Source organism: Malurus melanocephalus, unplaced genomic scaffold (genome assembly GCF_030028575.1).
Source record: "Malurus melanocephalus ecotype Western Australia unplaced genomic scaffold, MMel_1.1 scaffold_278, whole genome shotgun sequence".
Classification (NCBI taxonomy): Eukaryota; Metazoa; Chordata; class Aves; order Passeriformes; family Maluridae; genus Malurus; species Malurus melanocephalus.
The window spans coordinates 412,776-427,731 of NW_026623510.1; the positions used below are offsets into that span (position 1 = coordinate 412,776).

Below are 14,956 nucleotides of genomic sequence, written 5' to 3' on the forward strand. Positions count from 1 at the left end.
AGTCATTTGAGGATCCTGTGAAAAGAACTGAACACGGGGCAGATGCAGTTCTTTGGTCTCTCTAGTTCAAAACTGGCAAACCTTTGGGTGTGCTTTAAACTACGAAGGGAAGAGGGAGATGGGAAGCTGTTATGGAACTCAAATGATCCATCATGTGGTTCCGACATACAAAGTAAGGCAGGAGATGGAGTTCTGAAACAAAAGATGGAGAATAAGAACAGTATTAACAAAAATAAGGAGAATGGAAAACAAGCAAGCATTAGAAGTCATTAATTACATTGTAAGGCCATGGGCAAAAAGAAAAAAAAAAAATCAAAGACCTCTTTGCCACACTTTCAAGAAGTGCATGAAAACATGTCGTGCATCTTCCCACATCAAAATTGTGGTTTTTTAGAAGACATTTTAGATTTATCTGCTAAGAGCTGAAACACCAGCAGCCCTCCCAAGACCTCAATGACAGCCATCCTCTAAAGCAAGGGAAAAATTTCAGCTACATACTCCATACCAGGCTTTTTCATCTATTCTATTATGAAGCCTCTCTCTGTCTTACATCCTAAATATAAAACTTTTTGTTTTGCCAGAGATGAGAGTTTAAAGTGCCAGATGCAAAGAACAGAATCAAGAAGTCCTGGGCTCTTTTCCTTGGACCACAGATTAGACTCAGACACAGCGAAACACCTTCTCACAGAMCACAATCTTCATTCACTCAGGATGCTGAAAGTGGGCTGCCAAATAGGTCATGCACATTTCTATGCACTCCTCTTTGCTTAGCAAAGCACAAAATAAWCCAATTTTACCTTCAGAATTAAAAATCCTTCAGCAAGAGTAAGTTTATACCCCTCAGCATCTGCTCACAGCTGGACACAGACCCAAACAAATAAAGCTTGCTTAAAAAAGCTTTCTTTTCTAGTTGCTGTATTTTCTTACTCTTAATATATCTTAATTACTCCTTCTGCTGAAGAATTAGAACAGCATTCAGAAAAATATATATTTTATCCTGTGACAGAACAATCCAACTCCCACTTTAAACTGGAATATGGAGATGGACATAACCTGCAAATTTAGGCAATTTACTAAATCCATAGATTTCTCCAAAAATAGGGCTAATAACATATTTCTCAAAATCTTAAAGTAGCACAATTAATGTCTCCAATATACAAATGCACAGAAGCAAGGCACACTGCTCATGCTCGCCAGTGGCAGAAGAGGCACACAACCAGAATCTCTCACAGTTCCTGAATCTCWGAATACACAACATGATATTTTTCCCTTCAATTTGGTTGTGATATAGGAGAATTAGCAAAMCTTCTCACAAACTTTTAAACAGTGATTTTTTGCACAAAGGCAGCATTTTGACTAATCACCACAAGAGAAAAATGCGCCACAAATTTTATGACTTTGATTTTTATATAAAAAAAATAAAGGAAACCAAATTAGAGAATGCATTGTTTTAAAGCTGCTTGGATAAAGAATAAATAATGAGGAGGCACCAAAYGTACCTTCTACAAAGATACCCCAGSAAAAATTTCTAAGCAACACTCATTTTTCAGAAATGAGAGGGGATGAACAAGATTTAAATAAATATATCCAGAACAGAACTGTGACAATTCCTTGTTCACACATACATTATTTCTATCAAGGAAGTACAACAACAATCACAAAACCTAACTTCACCAGTGTTTTTWGTAGAAAGAAGATATTAAGAACAGGAACTCATAAACAGTGACTAAGATAACTGTAATTACTTGAAGGAGAGGAAACAAAGTATGTTACTATAMAATTATTCAGATTTGAAGACAGACTGTAGGGTGTTTTCTGAAGCAACAGATAAAGTACTGAAATCCATGACGTCGAGTAGAAGTACAACAAGAAATCAAAACCAGCTGGACATTACAGGAACAAAAACACTGAGGTTATGTAGCTGAACATAAGGCTACAGAGATCTCACATACTAAAATGACAAGCCAACAGAATAAATTGAAAAAGGAGAAGAAAAAAAATCTTCCACTCACAGAAGACAAATAAAAACAAGAGGAAAGCATAAGTTTAGTGTGTGACCTAAAAACTGCAAATACCATTAACTAATAAAAAAAAGGAAGACAAAAGTACTTTTGTTTTTGATGGCCTTCCCTTGAGAACTCCTGAAAGAATGTGACACTCGACATACTTACTTTACTGAATCACAGACTGTCTTTTAAAAAACTCTGTGTGTTGGTAGATTGTAGGATGAGTATCAGATCAGTGGCATTCACACTGCACTATTCCCATTCTCTAATTCAGACAAAATTCTGGCCTCACAAATTCYAAACAGAAAACTCCTTTTGATCACATCAGGATTTTGATATTTATCTTCCCAGGCTCCTACCTGTCTCCTTTCACCTGCTTCTTGCTAAGGATTTAATGTTTCAGACTTGAGTTTCAAAACCTTGTAACACCCTATAAAACATAAGAAGCTTAAAAGTGACACAAGATACTGAAATCTTTCCCTTCTTGTGGGTCTAAGGACGCAATTTTTAGTCCCTGAACATTTTCTGTAATAAGCCAAAAACATCACATTCATCTACAGGCTGTAACTAGATTCATCAGYATCTAGAAAAGTCCTTAGATGTCTCAGAAGAGCTCTGTCATTAGAAAGTAGAAGGTTTTTAGCAGCTTCTTCCATCCCCACCACCTACCAAGCATTACAAARTAATACAAATGTACATGTATGTATTCAAACAAGTATTGCAGCACAATGAGTTTCCAAAACATGAAGACACAAAATGATGCAAAGAGTAAGCTGGATGCTGCAACGAGACAAAAAGTCATGCAGAAGTTCTCTTCACCTCTGGACTATTAAGTATGCATAAAATAATAAAATAAAACYTCGTGAAATTAAATATTTCAAAGGACAGAAAAGCAATCAAGTTGAAAAGTCTTTTTAGCTCTCAGAGAGCAGTCAAGAAATAACTATCAACTAGGAAGGCTAGTTTTCACGTATTTGTGAAAATATTCCTTTACAAGCAGTAATCATTATTGAACCTTTTAGCCCAGATGTAATATCTTACATGTTACAACAAGTTTCACATGCATTGTGAATTTCAGCCAAGGTTGATGAAGTTCAATAACTTGGCTAACCAACCATGTGTACTGCTCATTACACAAGTAATAAATAGATTCATCAAAACRGACATGAAAAAGCAGTGTGAACATCTGACACCATTTTCAGCTTACTCAATAAGAAAAATAAATTACAGGAAGTCCAAGAGGACCTCTTAATATTTACAGTATGTAACAAGTAAGCAGTTGGAGGTTTGTGTAAAGCAGAGCAATCTATGACATTAAGCCAGAGTTAAAACAGAGTGATGACACTCATGAAAACTCACTCACTATTACCTACCATAAATTTTAAGAACACACCACTGTAAATTAAAGAGGACCTCTTCTAATTATCAAATTTTGAAAATAATACCTTTTGTGGATTTTTAATTGTTCAGGCTACATCAGTACTAATCCCTGACTGACAGCTGTGAACATCCCACAACAGKAGGAGTTAAAAGTTCCACCCCACGGGCACATTTTCCTCCACAAATTGTGCTTTTCTACATCAATTACCCCAATATTCTTCTCTGGCCAAAAACACTCATCCTGCAAGACCCAGGCTCTCCTGGAAAAGCACCATACTCCCACTCCCTCAGATCAGTGGTACAACAAAATTTGTGCCTGCTAAAAGCTTTGGACTTCCATAAAGGAAATGCCTGGAGGAAAAAAAAAAAAAAAAAAAAAAAAAAAAAAAAAAAAAAAAAAAAAAAAAGGACCCAAGTGAGTTTAAGTAAGAAACACACAACAAAATTTCTACACAGACACCAACATTTTCATGGTAGTGCTACTCATGTGGTCCAAGATAATTCATGATACATGGAGCCTAAGAGTCRCAACAAATCCAAATATATATCAAGGAACAACTCTTCCATGCTTTTAAAAGCCCAATAAATACAAAATTATCCCATGAAAGGAGTCTCAGGGACAGCTAGGATTTGGCCAAGAAAAATAATCCAAAGTTAGATATTGCTGATCTTTCCCACAATAAGCTTTGAGCCCAAACCTCCCTGAATAAGCACCAGTCCCTTTCTCCACAGGTGAAACACCCCCAGCATGGAAACCTCCAGCAAAGACTGTAACAATCCCTGCACCACAAGTTCTGCTGTTTACTGAGAACAGGAGATGCATCCCCTTAGCAAAATCCCAGCATTCCCTTCTCAGTGCACCACGAGCTACAACAGCATCACATACWGAAATTCTTAATAAAAAGAGGCAGAAGTTTTATTAATCCACAGGATTTCATGTGCTTCTGAACGCTAATTTTGATTCAGACAAAAAACTCTCTTCACTGAACTGGGGAAGAGACCATTCAAGAAGCAGGGTCACAAGTTTGCTCCCCCAGCTCACATCCCTTCTTCTGCTCTTGTAAGAAACAGAATGCAAATAATAGATAATTAATAGAAAGCAAACACCCTGCTGTTTTCTCATCATAACAAGCCATAGAAAAAGAAGTTTACACTAAGAAATCTTCAAATAATCATATGAATAGAATCGAGAAAAATAACAATACAGACCAMAACCAGACAGATGTGTTTTCTCTTAAAGATTTCCTTTCACAAAACAAACTATCCAACAAAAAACTGATTTTTTTCAAGGCTGACAAAGTTCAGGTCCAGCATACAAGAAATTCCAAAACCATCCAAGAAATCATAAAGTGAATGTGAACAATGGCTATCTTGAGCAATGCCCTTGTAAAAGCCCTGCCAGTTTTACAACATTTAAATATTATTTCATGTGAAAACAGGAGAGAGAAATTAGAAAAGAAACAGTGCTTTCAAAGAAAAACATGCACATTTTTCAAAGAAAACTTGCAATCGAGCTCAAAAATAGAACTGAGTAATTCTTTACTGACAGACAAACATCTGTGGGCTTAGACCACCAAACTCCAGGCAGTACAGCAAAAGACAATGAACATATTTAAGACAGTCAGACTAATACTAATGAAATCAAGTACTCAATGGTATGTGAAGGGTCTGTTTTATTCCTCCCATATGATCAGAGTTTGACTTAAATGAGACCATTCACTGGTCTAATTAGGATTCAGCAAATGTCACCTTCTTTTTGAAAGCTGATGAAGCCTCAGTAAAAATGCTGTCACCCACAAATAACCTCAGTAAATTCTAAATTAMAATAGCTCCCCATATTCACAAATTTCTCTTCTCTGCAGGTACAGAGCAGTCAAATTTTGATACCTTAAGATATAAAAATATTCTTTTTAATCATACTTTTCTGATCTCTCCTTTGCCAACAGATTTAAGGCATTCTGCCCTTCCATAATATACAGCAACAGCGCTTGCACTTCACTACTCAGACACTCCACAGTCACCGTGGGTCAGATGCAGCTGTGCCTGACACAAACCAGAACACATCGTGGTCCCAAGGTCATATAGGTCATATATGATCCCTAAAAACACACAGTAATTTTTATATAAGCCAGAAAATTGTATTAGCTACACAACTGTCTCTCTGACACTAAAACCAAGTTAAGAGTATTTTTTAAAAAAATGTGTTGAGATCACTTACAGATTTGAATATACCACATTTCTGTATAAAATTAAACCTAGAGGAACTGCTCACATGATTTTATAAATTTACAATTCTAGCCCTAATAACTAAGAWCACAAACAACAGAATTACAGAAGCATTTCCTGAGAACGGGCAAAAGTACCAGGTCGCTTTTGTTCAGTATTTTCAAAGAGCAACACAGACCTCTACTGGCAACACTGGTGAGCAAGGCTTTGCTCATACCAGCAGMAGTTTTTTTCTCTGTAAGCTCCTGTTGAGACGCTTTAACAGAAAAACAACACTCCAAATTGCACACACCCCTTCAATTCCTCACAGTAGAATAAGCCCTACTGACTCTAACAGAACCAACTGACAATTTACACTACTCATGTTTAAATGTACAGAGAATAGTATGCTTTTAAAACAAGGACTGGCAGCACAAGACTAAACCGTTCAGTAAGTCTGTCCTACGTCTTTTTACTACACCAACTTTACTACTACCAAAAGTTACCTCAAATTTCTAATGTGATATTCAGACTAAAATTTTGATTTGAGATTAAAAGAAATAGGTAAGAAAAGAAACCCTGAAGAATAGTTGGACTGCACTGTCAGAAAAAAAAGCTTCCAAAATTAAAAATAAAGTTACTAGTAACTCTTGATCTGCTATGATCTCTTTSTATTGTAAAAACAGAATAAATCTTTAACCTTTTCCAAGTTACTAGTCAAAAATAATGAAGCATTTCTAAATGTAATTGTTTAGTACTTTTTCCCTCACACTTTTCACAACAATTTTGAGGATGRCTTAAGAAAGTGGGTCTATAATCTAGGAAATTCTTACAGTCCTCTTTCCTTATCAGGAACGAAAAGAACCAGCCCAGGGCAGACAGTCTCCCTGTTTAGACACAGTAAGAGATGTTAATTGCAACAAGGCAATGTCTGACACCACTAAAACCACTGAAGTCATCTGAGGTATTCCCTCAGTAACTAAGCAAGCATCTCTAGTTTTTAGAAGTTTAAATTTTTCAACTATAAGGGAAAAAAAGTGTTCCTGACAAGCTATGTAGGATTCCCTGTATTAGATTCACAAATAAAGAGAATTAAGATGCCATTCCATCTTTGCTGATGTGTTTTTAACGTCGCTATCTTACAGTAGTGCACATAGATGAATAAAAGCAACTTTTATATGTTCATCCATCTTTCAAGGGATTCTCAGCATTTTCCAAACTTTATCTTGAGCATCCAGCAATGCAGTAGTTGGAAATGCATTTTTCTGACTGCAGTCTACAAACTTACAGCTTGATCTTTGTTGCACCCATCCTGAAATGAAACATTTCTCAACAAAGGGAAGATACCATACTTAGTTATGTCAAATACACCACTCAAACTCATTTGGACAACAATCACAGGATTCAGTGATATTTTTCTTTGCATTGTTGAGTACAAATGTTCAGCAAGTAATATATTATTTTTCTGTCTCTTTCTACTGATTGGACAACAATATTTCCCTGGAATTATTTATGCTTACCTGTAAAAGAAAACATTTTGGTGTTTCGAAATCACAGGAATTGTTTACTCCTCAAAATATTCAGGGAGGAAACTACTACCTTCAACATACACAGAAAATTTAAAAGTTATACCTATAACACAAAACGGAGCACAGCACTGAAATCCTAAAAAAAACTGCAAAATAAGCTCCAAAACTGGTAAGACTCCCCTTGACCGAGCTAATTAATCCATGCTCCATGGCAATTGATAAGAAGCATCAGACACTGCATAGGACTAAAGCAGCATTAAATACAACATGAAATGCAAGGGTTTTATGGGCCATAACACCATCTCAATCACAAATCTGCTACCTTCATTGGAATCCTAACCTCATATAGCAGCACAAACCCAAGGCTTATTTCACTAATGCTCCCACTCTCCTTGGTATGCTTGTGAGCAGGGATGATATTTTACCCTCATCAGCTAATATAAATCAAAAAGTATATATACAGAAATCTACATAGATATACGTGTGTGTGTGTGTGTGTGTGTTTATCTGGGCATGTATGTCACAAGCAACAAAAGATTTGGAGCAAGAATATGACTGATTACGTGTGACCAATCCAAATTATAAACTAAGGAAGAAACATGGGGGGAAAAAAAAAATCAGCAGCCTCCTTGGAAAATCTTTACCTGAGTTTACTTGCTGGCATTAGAAAGYTTTTCTAAAGACTTTGCCTGAACTGCCCTGCAACCACACGAAACTCATTTATTGTTCCAACCACCAAGGATATAAAAGGATCATAAAAAGAAACTTCCCTTCTCTTTCACAGCCATCCTTTATATATTTGCATAATGTAAAATGCCTCCATTGGTATTCTTCTAGACAACAATTAATGGTTTCAGCATTTGATGTCTTTCTTGTAGTTCTCCTGTAAGCTCCAAACTCTCCCCACGTTTTTAAAAAACAGCTTTCTAACTAGGGATTTCATATGAAAAAAGTGCAAACTTTTTTTCAAAAAGTTTGAAAACCAAAAATACACAAATATTTAAACATACAAGTAGCCTGCAAGACAAAATTTGCCGTATTTTACCTTATGTGCAATATTAACCTACCTATTCCTGAATTTGCTCCTGTGATTATAACCACCTTCCCACTCAAGTCACGACCCTGGAGTATTTCCATTGCAGTACTGTTCCCATCATATTTTTGTCTAGTAGTAGGCTTCATTGGATTATCTTCAACTGTAAAGGCYAGTCTTGGGTCAAGGTAGGTAGTCCTTTTGTTTATGTGGCTGCAAAAGAACAAAAAATTCAGCTGTGAACCCTTCCATACTCTGCATTTAGATTTTAAATGTATTTCAATCACTGCTRTGTACCATTCCAGTGAATTATTCACAGTCATCAAAATCAGATGCTTTTTTTCAGTTTTGTTAGAATCATCCCAATTGCTTTTTTAATCTAACTTTTTCTCCAGTTGTGACAGCATCTATTAATTATTGCATTTACATACTTCACAAGCTATTCTGAACTTCACATGAACCCCTGACATACAAGACAGAATTTTGTCAGGGGAAAAAAGAAAAAAATCTTGTTATATTAGGAAATACCATGTTCTCTCATAAGTCTATAAAAGGACCCCACACTTGTCCTTGAAACAGCAGACACTGAAAAATCTGCATTTGGATTCTGAAGCTGCACTTATTAATCTCTTTGTCTTTCCAGCTGATATTGTCACAGTACCATAACTCAAAAGGCTACTCAGCATGTAACCCAGTTGTCCTCCTTGAATATATTCCACTATTTCACATACTTACTCTACAAAATAGACTTGTCCGTTTTCATCAGTCTCCTGCTCCCATCCATATGGCAGATCTGGGAAGYACACAAAACATTAACTTCACTTCAGGCATTAGAATATCCTCCAGTTTGAAGTTTAAGTGATTTCTCAGACTGATGAGACACAATTCTGCATTATTTCTGTACTCAGTGAAGCTACCTGCTGCCCTTGARTATCAGAACTTGAAAGGATTGCTTCCCTAATCACACACATTTGCTCTSTCATAGAAGTACAATACACAGAAGATCCAGTACAAGTGTAACTGGCAGATTAAGTAAAAAGACAATCTAAAATATCTTTAGAAAGATTGTTTCAGATTATAGAACAAAAAAGACCAGCAAAATGCAATCATGCTTCCAAACACATACACATCTATACTACTTACAGTTCAGTATCAATCTCTGATAAAATAAATAGAAAAAAAAAGTTACATGTAACACATACCAAAAGTTAAAAGATCAGAGCCCTCAAGTGGGCATGAGATCATAGAATCATTTAGGTTTGATTTAATGTAAGTTGGAAGGATGGATGAAAGGACAAAAATAGTAACTCTTTACATAACAAATTCATCTACAAAAGTACCTAAGAGATGACATTCACACTATTTCTAATCCTGACTGGAAACTACTCATTTCAATTTTATTGTTTTAAGATTTACCAAAAACATTCCACTCACAGTCAGATTACCAATGCCAAAAGAAGCATGTCTTGTCAACAGTGTAGTTACCCCCAGGTGTAAAAACTTCTGGGAAGATCTGATTTAAGGCACTGACCAAAGGCCCATGAAAAGTTATTTTCCTCTGGAAGTGTCCTGCAACACTGTCTGCCTTCCATCCTGGCACAAATATTCAATTGGGTTGGGGGAACACAGATAAAATGAAAACTAAAGAGGCTTCCTTCTGCACCAGGGACATTCCTTGATGAAACACATTCTTTGCAGAATATAATCCAACCATAAATATAATCTGATGGACATCAGGAAAACAGAGACCTCCAGCTTTTGACTACAAGTGGCCTTACAAGCCACACTGAAACAAACCCTGTAATCTGGAATTAGTACTTTGGCTTTATGGAGCAATACAAGAAAGCCATAAATAAAACTGCAAAGTGATCACTCTACACAGACACAATCAGAGGTAAAACMCCACTGAAATCAGCTGTATTCTGCAAGCTCAGTTTGCCTAGGTGATTAGTGACWCTAGGAGATCAAAATGAGATCAACTGGAGTTGTGGAGGAGCTAGGTGTTTGCAATATAGTATCAGCTCATAACAAAAGTTTAACACAAACCTCCTGCAACACGCTTCCTCTTCCCAGACTTAGGATGCTCCCATTGTGTTTTTTCTTCTAGATGGCTGAAGGAAAAGAAAAGTTTAAGATTTTAAAAAATTGCCTAATAATCTTTCTGATGTAATCCAAAGTATCGCCACAGTTCTGAAAGTAACTAACCAGAGAGCTATAAAAATTCAAATAGATGTCCAACTTCCAATACAAGTTTTGTTGCTTATGAGAAGGAAAAAAAMCYAAAACTCATTGAAAAATAACATTAACAGACTCAGAAAACAGCTCAAAAAYATGATCCTTGGCAGGAATAAGGAAGAAAAAGCAAGAAAAGAAAAGAAATCACAAACTAGTAGCAATAATATTAGAAAGTCTTCAAATCACAAAAGCACCTTTCTAAAACTCCTCTCTAATAATATTGATTTGCAGACTGTAACATAAATTGGATTTCTACATGAGCAATTGCAGCTTTGGACAGATAAGTTTATCCACAGGCCTTGACTAGCAGGATATTTATTTAATATGCATAATAATGGCATCACATCTTCTAATTCAGAGACTTCATCCACTTAAATCACTAGCAGAATTAAAATACTCCATCATAAGGTTTTCTGCACYGGAGACTAAAAGCAAAGTGATATGCACATAGAAAAGGTCTTAAAATAACCAAAGTGCTGGAATCAGGTTGGATATTAAAATCTCATATTTCATTATTTTTAAATAACAACCAAGTTTTAAGAGTAAGACAGGGATTACCTGAGTGTTCAAATCGAGGGCTGCCCAAGTGTGAAATAAAGAGTAAGAGCAATAAATAACACACACAAATAACCTACAGGCCCAGTAGCAGCAGCGATTTACACATAACATAAGCAACTTTCCCTTCTTACAGCAACCCCACAGTGACAGCACATGGTCTTATAGGAATCAGCTGGGAAGCTGAGACTGAACAGGTGCACCTGTGTAACCTGAAAATACCAGGTATGTAACCAAATTACAGCAGCCTGACAAACAAATGCTGTCCACCTGTGTGCACAGCTAACTCATCATAAACACTTTTAAAAGTCTTAAACCAAAATAACCTTCTTCCAGTTAAGTATAAAGTTCATATTGGTGACGATGTTTAAAATAAACTCTCAGAATATGCAGAGGCATCACACATACAAAGTCTATTAAAGGCAGCAACAGTTCAACACCTCYTCGTGTCAAACATTTTTAGACACACTGGGCAGGATTTTCAGACAGTAACGATATATTCACGTTATGTCATTAAATTGAATCGGTCCAGTTTCACAACAGTTCAGAAACTGACCTGTTGAACTGATTGTGTCACAATTATGCTCAGCAGTGCGCTGTTATTTCATAGRTTTGTTACTTTTACGAAGTGATTCCTTCCTGAAAGAGCTTTTGAAGTCAAAGGAAAACACATGAAACTGACTTAAGAAAAACAAACACCTAGAGAGAAACTGCAGTGTTTACAAAGTGTGGATAAACTAAAGCATTCTATGCAGTTTTTGTAAGAGAACTCGGGAGGAAGAGGCCAACTCCGTACGGGTGAGAATGATAACTTTTGTGGAAGGGAATAAATCTTGTAGCTTTAAGCAAACCAAAGGAGACCCCAAGATCAGCACGGCTACAGAAACCGCGTGAAAGTGTGCAAACATGTTTTACTGACTTAGGTCATCCTGCGGCACATCCCCTTTGTAACCTGGGAGGATGCAATCGTTTCCAGGGGCAGAGGGTGCTAAAACAGATTGTTTATTTGTTGCCCAAGATGCACCCAAGAGCTCAGGGACAGCGCGCACATCTCTTAACTTCCACCGAACCTGTTTCTCCCCTGTTCCCATAAGGAAGAAAAGTGACCGATGTGCAATATTGTGCAAGGCTTAACCAGAAYGTATGAAGATCGCCCACGGAGCCCTGAGGTGCGCTGAAACAGCTCGGGGACAGCTCCCGGCCGCTGCCCGGAGCATCATTCCCACGCTCCGGCACCATTCCCACACGGGGCGGGTGGCGCTGGCTCAGCACCGCTCCGAGCCCGGCTGTCAGAGCCCATCCCGCACCTCCAGCCCAKCCCAGCGCTGCCCGGAGCCGGGCGGGCACCGCACACAGCCCCCCGGTCCCCCGCAGCCCGGTCCCGCCGCCCCAGCGCTGCTCGTCCGTGAGGGGCCGCACGGCTCCTGCCCCGCACCCGCTGCGGGCGGGCGATCAGGGGGGCGCTCCCGGTGCGCTCGCCGCGCTCCCGCCCTTACTTGGCGTAGTAAACCCAGCCGTCCTTGGTGGTGCGCTCCTCCCAGCCCGGCGGCAGCTCCTCCTCGCTGTCCGTGTCCTCCAGCCCCGTGTACTTGAGCGCGGCCATGGGTCCGGCGCGGCCCCGCTCCGCCGGCGCGCGCCGCTTCCGCCCGGCCGCGGGGCACCATGGGAGTTGTAGTTCGCCCCACACGGCCGCGGTGCGGCGGGGTCAGTGCGGTCAGCGAGGGGATGGACCCTGCGAGCGGCCCCGGCCGGGCTCGGCACAGGGATCGAAGGGTTCCAGGCYGCTCTGCTCGGCCCTAGGGAGGCACATCTGGAGTGTTGTGTCCAGCTCTGGGGTCTTCAGTACAAGGGAGCTCATTAGTGTGTATCTCATAGGCGGGTRCCAAGAGGATGGTGCCCGACACTTGGTGGTGGTGCCCGGCATCAGGACCATAAACTAAAGCACAAGTTCCACCTCAACATGAGGAAGAACTTCTTTACATTGAAGGTGGCAGAGCTCTGGACCAGCTGCCCAGGAAGGTCATGGATTCTCCCTCTCTGGAAACGGTCAAAACCCACCCGGACACGTTCCTGTGCCACCTGCTCCAGGTGACTCTGCCTTGGCAGGGATATTGGACYGGATGATCTCCAAAAGTCCCTTCCCATCTGAGCAATTCTGTGATTTTCAGGGCATTAAGTGTTTCCTGCCCTCTGTTTTCAGAGGGGTGAATACACCAAAGCCCTGGTAAGCAACAGGAAATGTGCAATTCTTTAAGCTTTCCACCCTTAGCTGTCACCTGCTGATCTGGGGGATGAGACCCTTCTTCATGGCCCCGTTTGTCAGGAAGACCAGGCTGGAGAGAGGTCCCTGGCTGTGCTAATGTCCACTTGGGAGGTTCCAGACTGCTTCACCTGCTCAGTGAAGTACAGTCACCCTTGCCAAGCCTGGCTCACTTGGTGACACAGCACAGTCAGCTGCAAAGGCTGAAGCATTCAGTGAGTTGGCAGAAACCTGCAGTGACTCTGTCCTGTCAGCCCCGTGTGCAGCTGTGACAGAGGCACGGGGAATGGCTGTCACCATTGCTCATTCCCGCACCTGTATACCGACATATTCCGGTCTGTTTACATACCCAAACCCAACAGGCAGCGTTTGGAACAGCACTGCTGGCCTTTGGAAGGTGTTTTAAACAACAAACAAGGGCAGAGGCTGTGAGCTGCACACCGCACCAGGTGGCACTGCAGCCCCACAAAAGGCTCCGAGCCTTGCAGTCGAATWTTCATGCACTATTTGAGACACTGACCTATATGGTTCCCTTATCCCCGCTAATGGCATCCATATCCGGACAAAAAAAAGCAGCCCGATTTTTTTTTTTCTGCCCTGCTGCTCCCGTTGCTTTGCAGGTTCCCCCGAGGGATTACACGGACTAAATGATCTCCTCCCGCTAGAAATAAAAACTCGCGCATCATCAACAGCCTGTTCTCATGCGAGTATTGCTGGCAGGATTTTAAAAAGCTGTGACTATACTTTCTTGGGTAAACATATGGGGAGGGAAATTTCAGCTACATACTCGCTTCTGGTCCAAGGAGCTGTTGAAATACTTCATAGGTGACTAAATGGTGAGATGTGCCAGGTCCCAAGAAAATAGATTATTTAAGAGTATTTTAAAAGATTATTAATAGAATATATTTGTAGTACAGAAGAAGAGTTGCAATCCAGCAGTAGCGGTGTACGAATAGGTAGCTGTTTGTTTTCTTGCTGTTGCAGTCTGTCAGCATGCAGCATCCAGCACTCCATGAATTGCATTTAGTGGGAATGTGGAAATCATTTGTCTTACACTTTATCCCAGCCATCTGTAGTGCATCAAGTGTGCATTATGGCCTGGATGCATYCAGCAGCATCCCTGCAGCTCAGTGACAAGGGTGTGTGCATGTTCCCCCTCCTTCAGGAGAGGCTCACCCTGACCAGCAGAGCTTTGAAGCCAAACCATGCACAGCCACACTGTCTCCATGCTRTGGCTCTGGGACCCTCTTGAGGGACTGGGACCGGGCTGCAGTGACCCAGGACAAGGCAGACAGTGACACACAAGCAGGGACAAGGACTAACCAGGATATAGGGACAGGATCCTTCCCAGGAAGGACTTGGAAAGGGCTATGGCCTGGGACAGCCAGACCTTGATGGGGGACAAACAGGGGTCCTGGCAGTGGACAGGGATGCTGGATCTCCCGGGGACCCTGCTCAGTGCAAGTTGTACAGCCATGGGTGTTTTCTTCCACCTTGGATCCATCCTCATTAGGCTCCAGCTGGCAGCTTTCCAGGTTCCATCCTCTCCTGACATATAGGGCAGCTGCCTATGGCTACCCCGAAGCCAAAACACCCCATAGCCTCCCCCCATGTGTACCCTGGGCTGCCTTCTGATGGGGTTGGTGGCCAAGGTGCCCCCCCTTTGCCCTCCCTGCCTGCCAGGTCTCTGCAGGCAGGCCCCAGGAGGGCTCAGACTCATTTCCCTGCAGCATGTTGGAAAGAGCACAGCAGG

At 40.5% G+C, this 14,956-nt stretch overlaps 1 protein-coding gene across 1 annotated transcript in view; it reads right to left on the reverse strand.

Annotated features, from left to right (window-relative positions):
- WWOX (WW domain containing oxidoreductase) overlaps window positions 1-12,584 on the reverse strand; it is a 106,560-nt gene extending 93,976 nt beyond the window's left edge. The window contains exons 1-4 of the mRNA XM_057376345.1: window positions 12,440-12,584; window positions 10,200-10,264; window positions 8,889-8,946; window positions 8,188-8,366 (exon numbers count right to left, since the gene is read on the reverse strand). Coding sequence (XP_057232328.1) covers window positions 8,188-8,366; window positions 8,889-8,946; window positions 10,200-10,264; window positions 12,440-12,546 — 409 coding nt within the window. The 5' untranslated portion in view covers window positions 12,547-12,584. The remainder of the gene's footprint in view (window positions 1-8,187; window positions 8,367-8,888; window positions 8,947-10,199; window positions 10,265-12,439) is intronic.
- Between the last annotated feature and the right edge of the window lie 2,372 nt (window positions 12,585-14,956).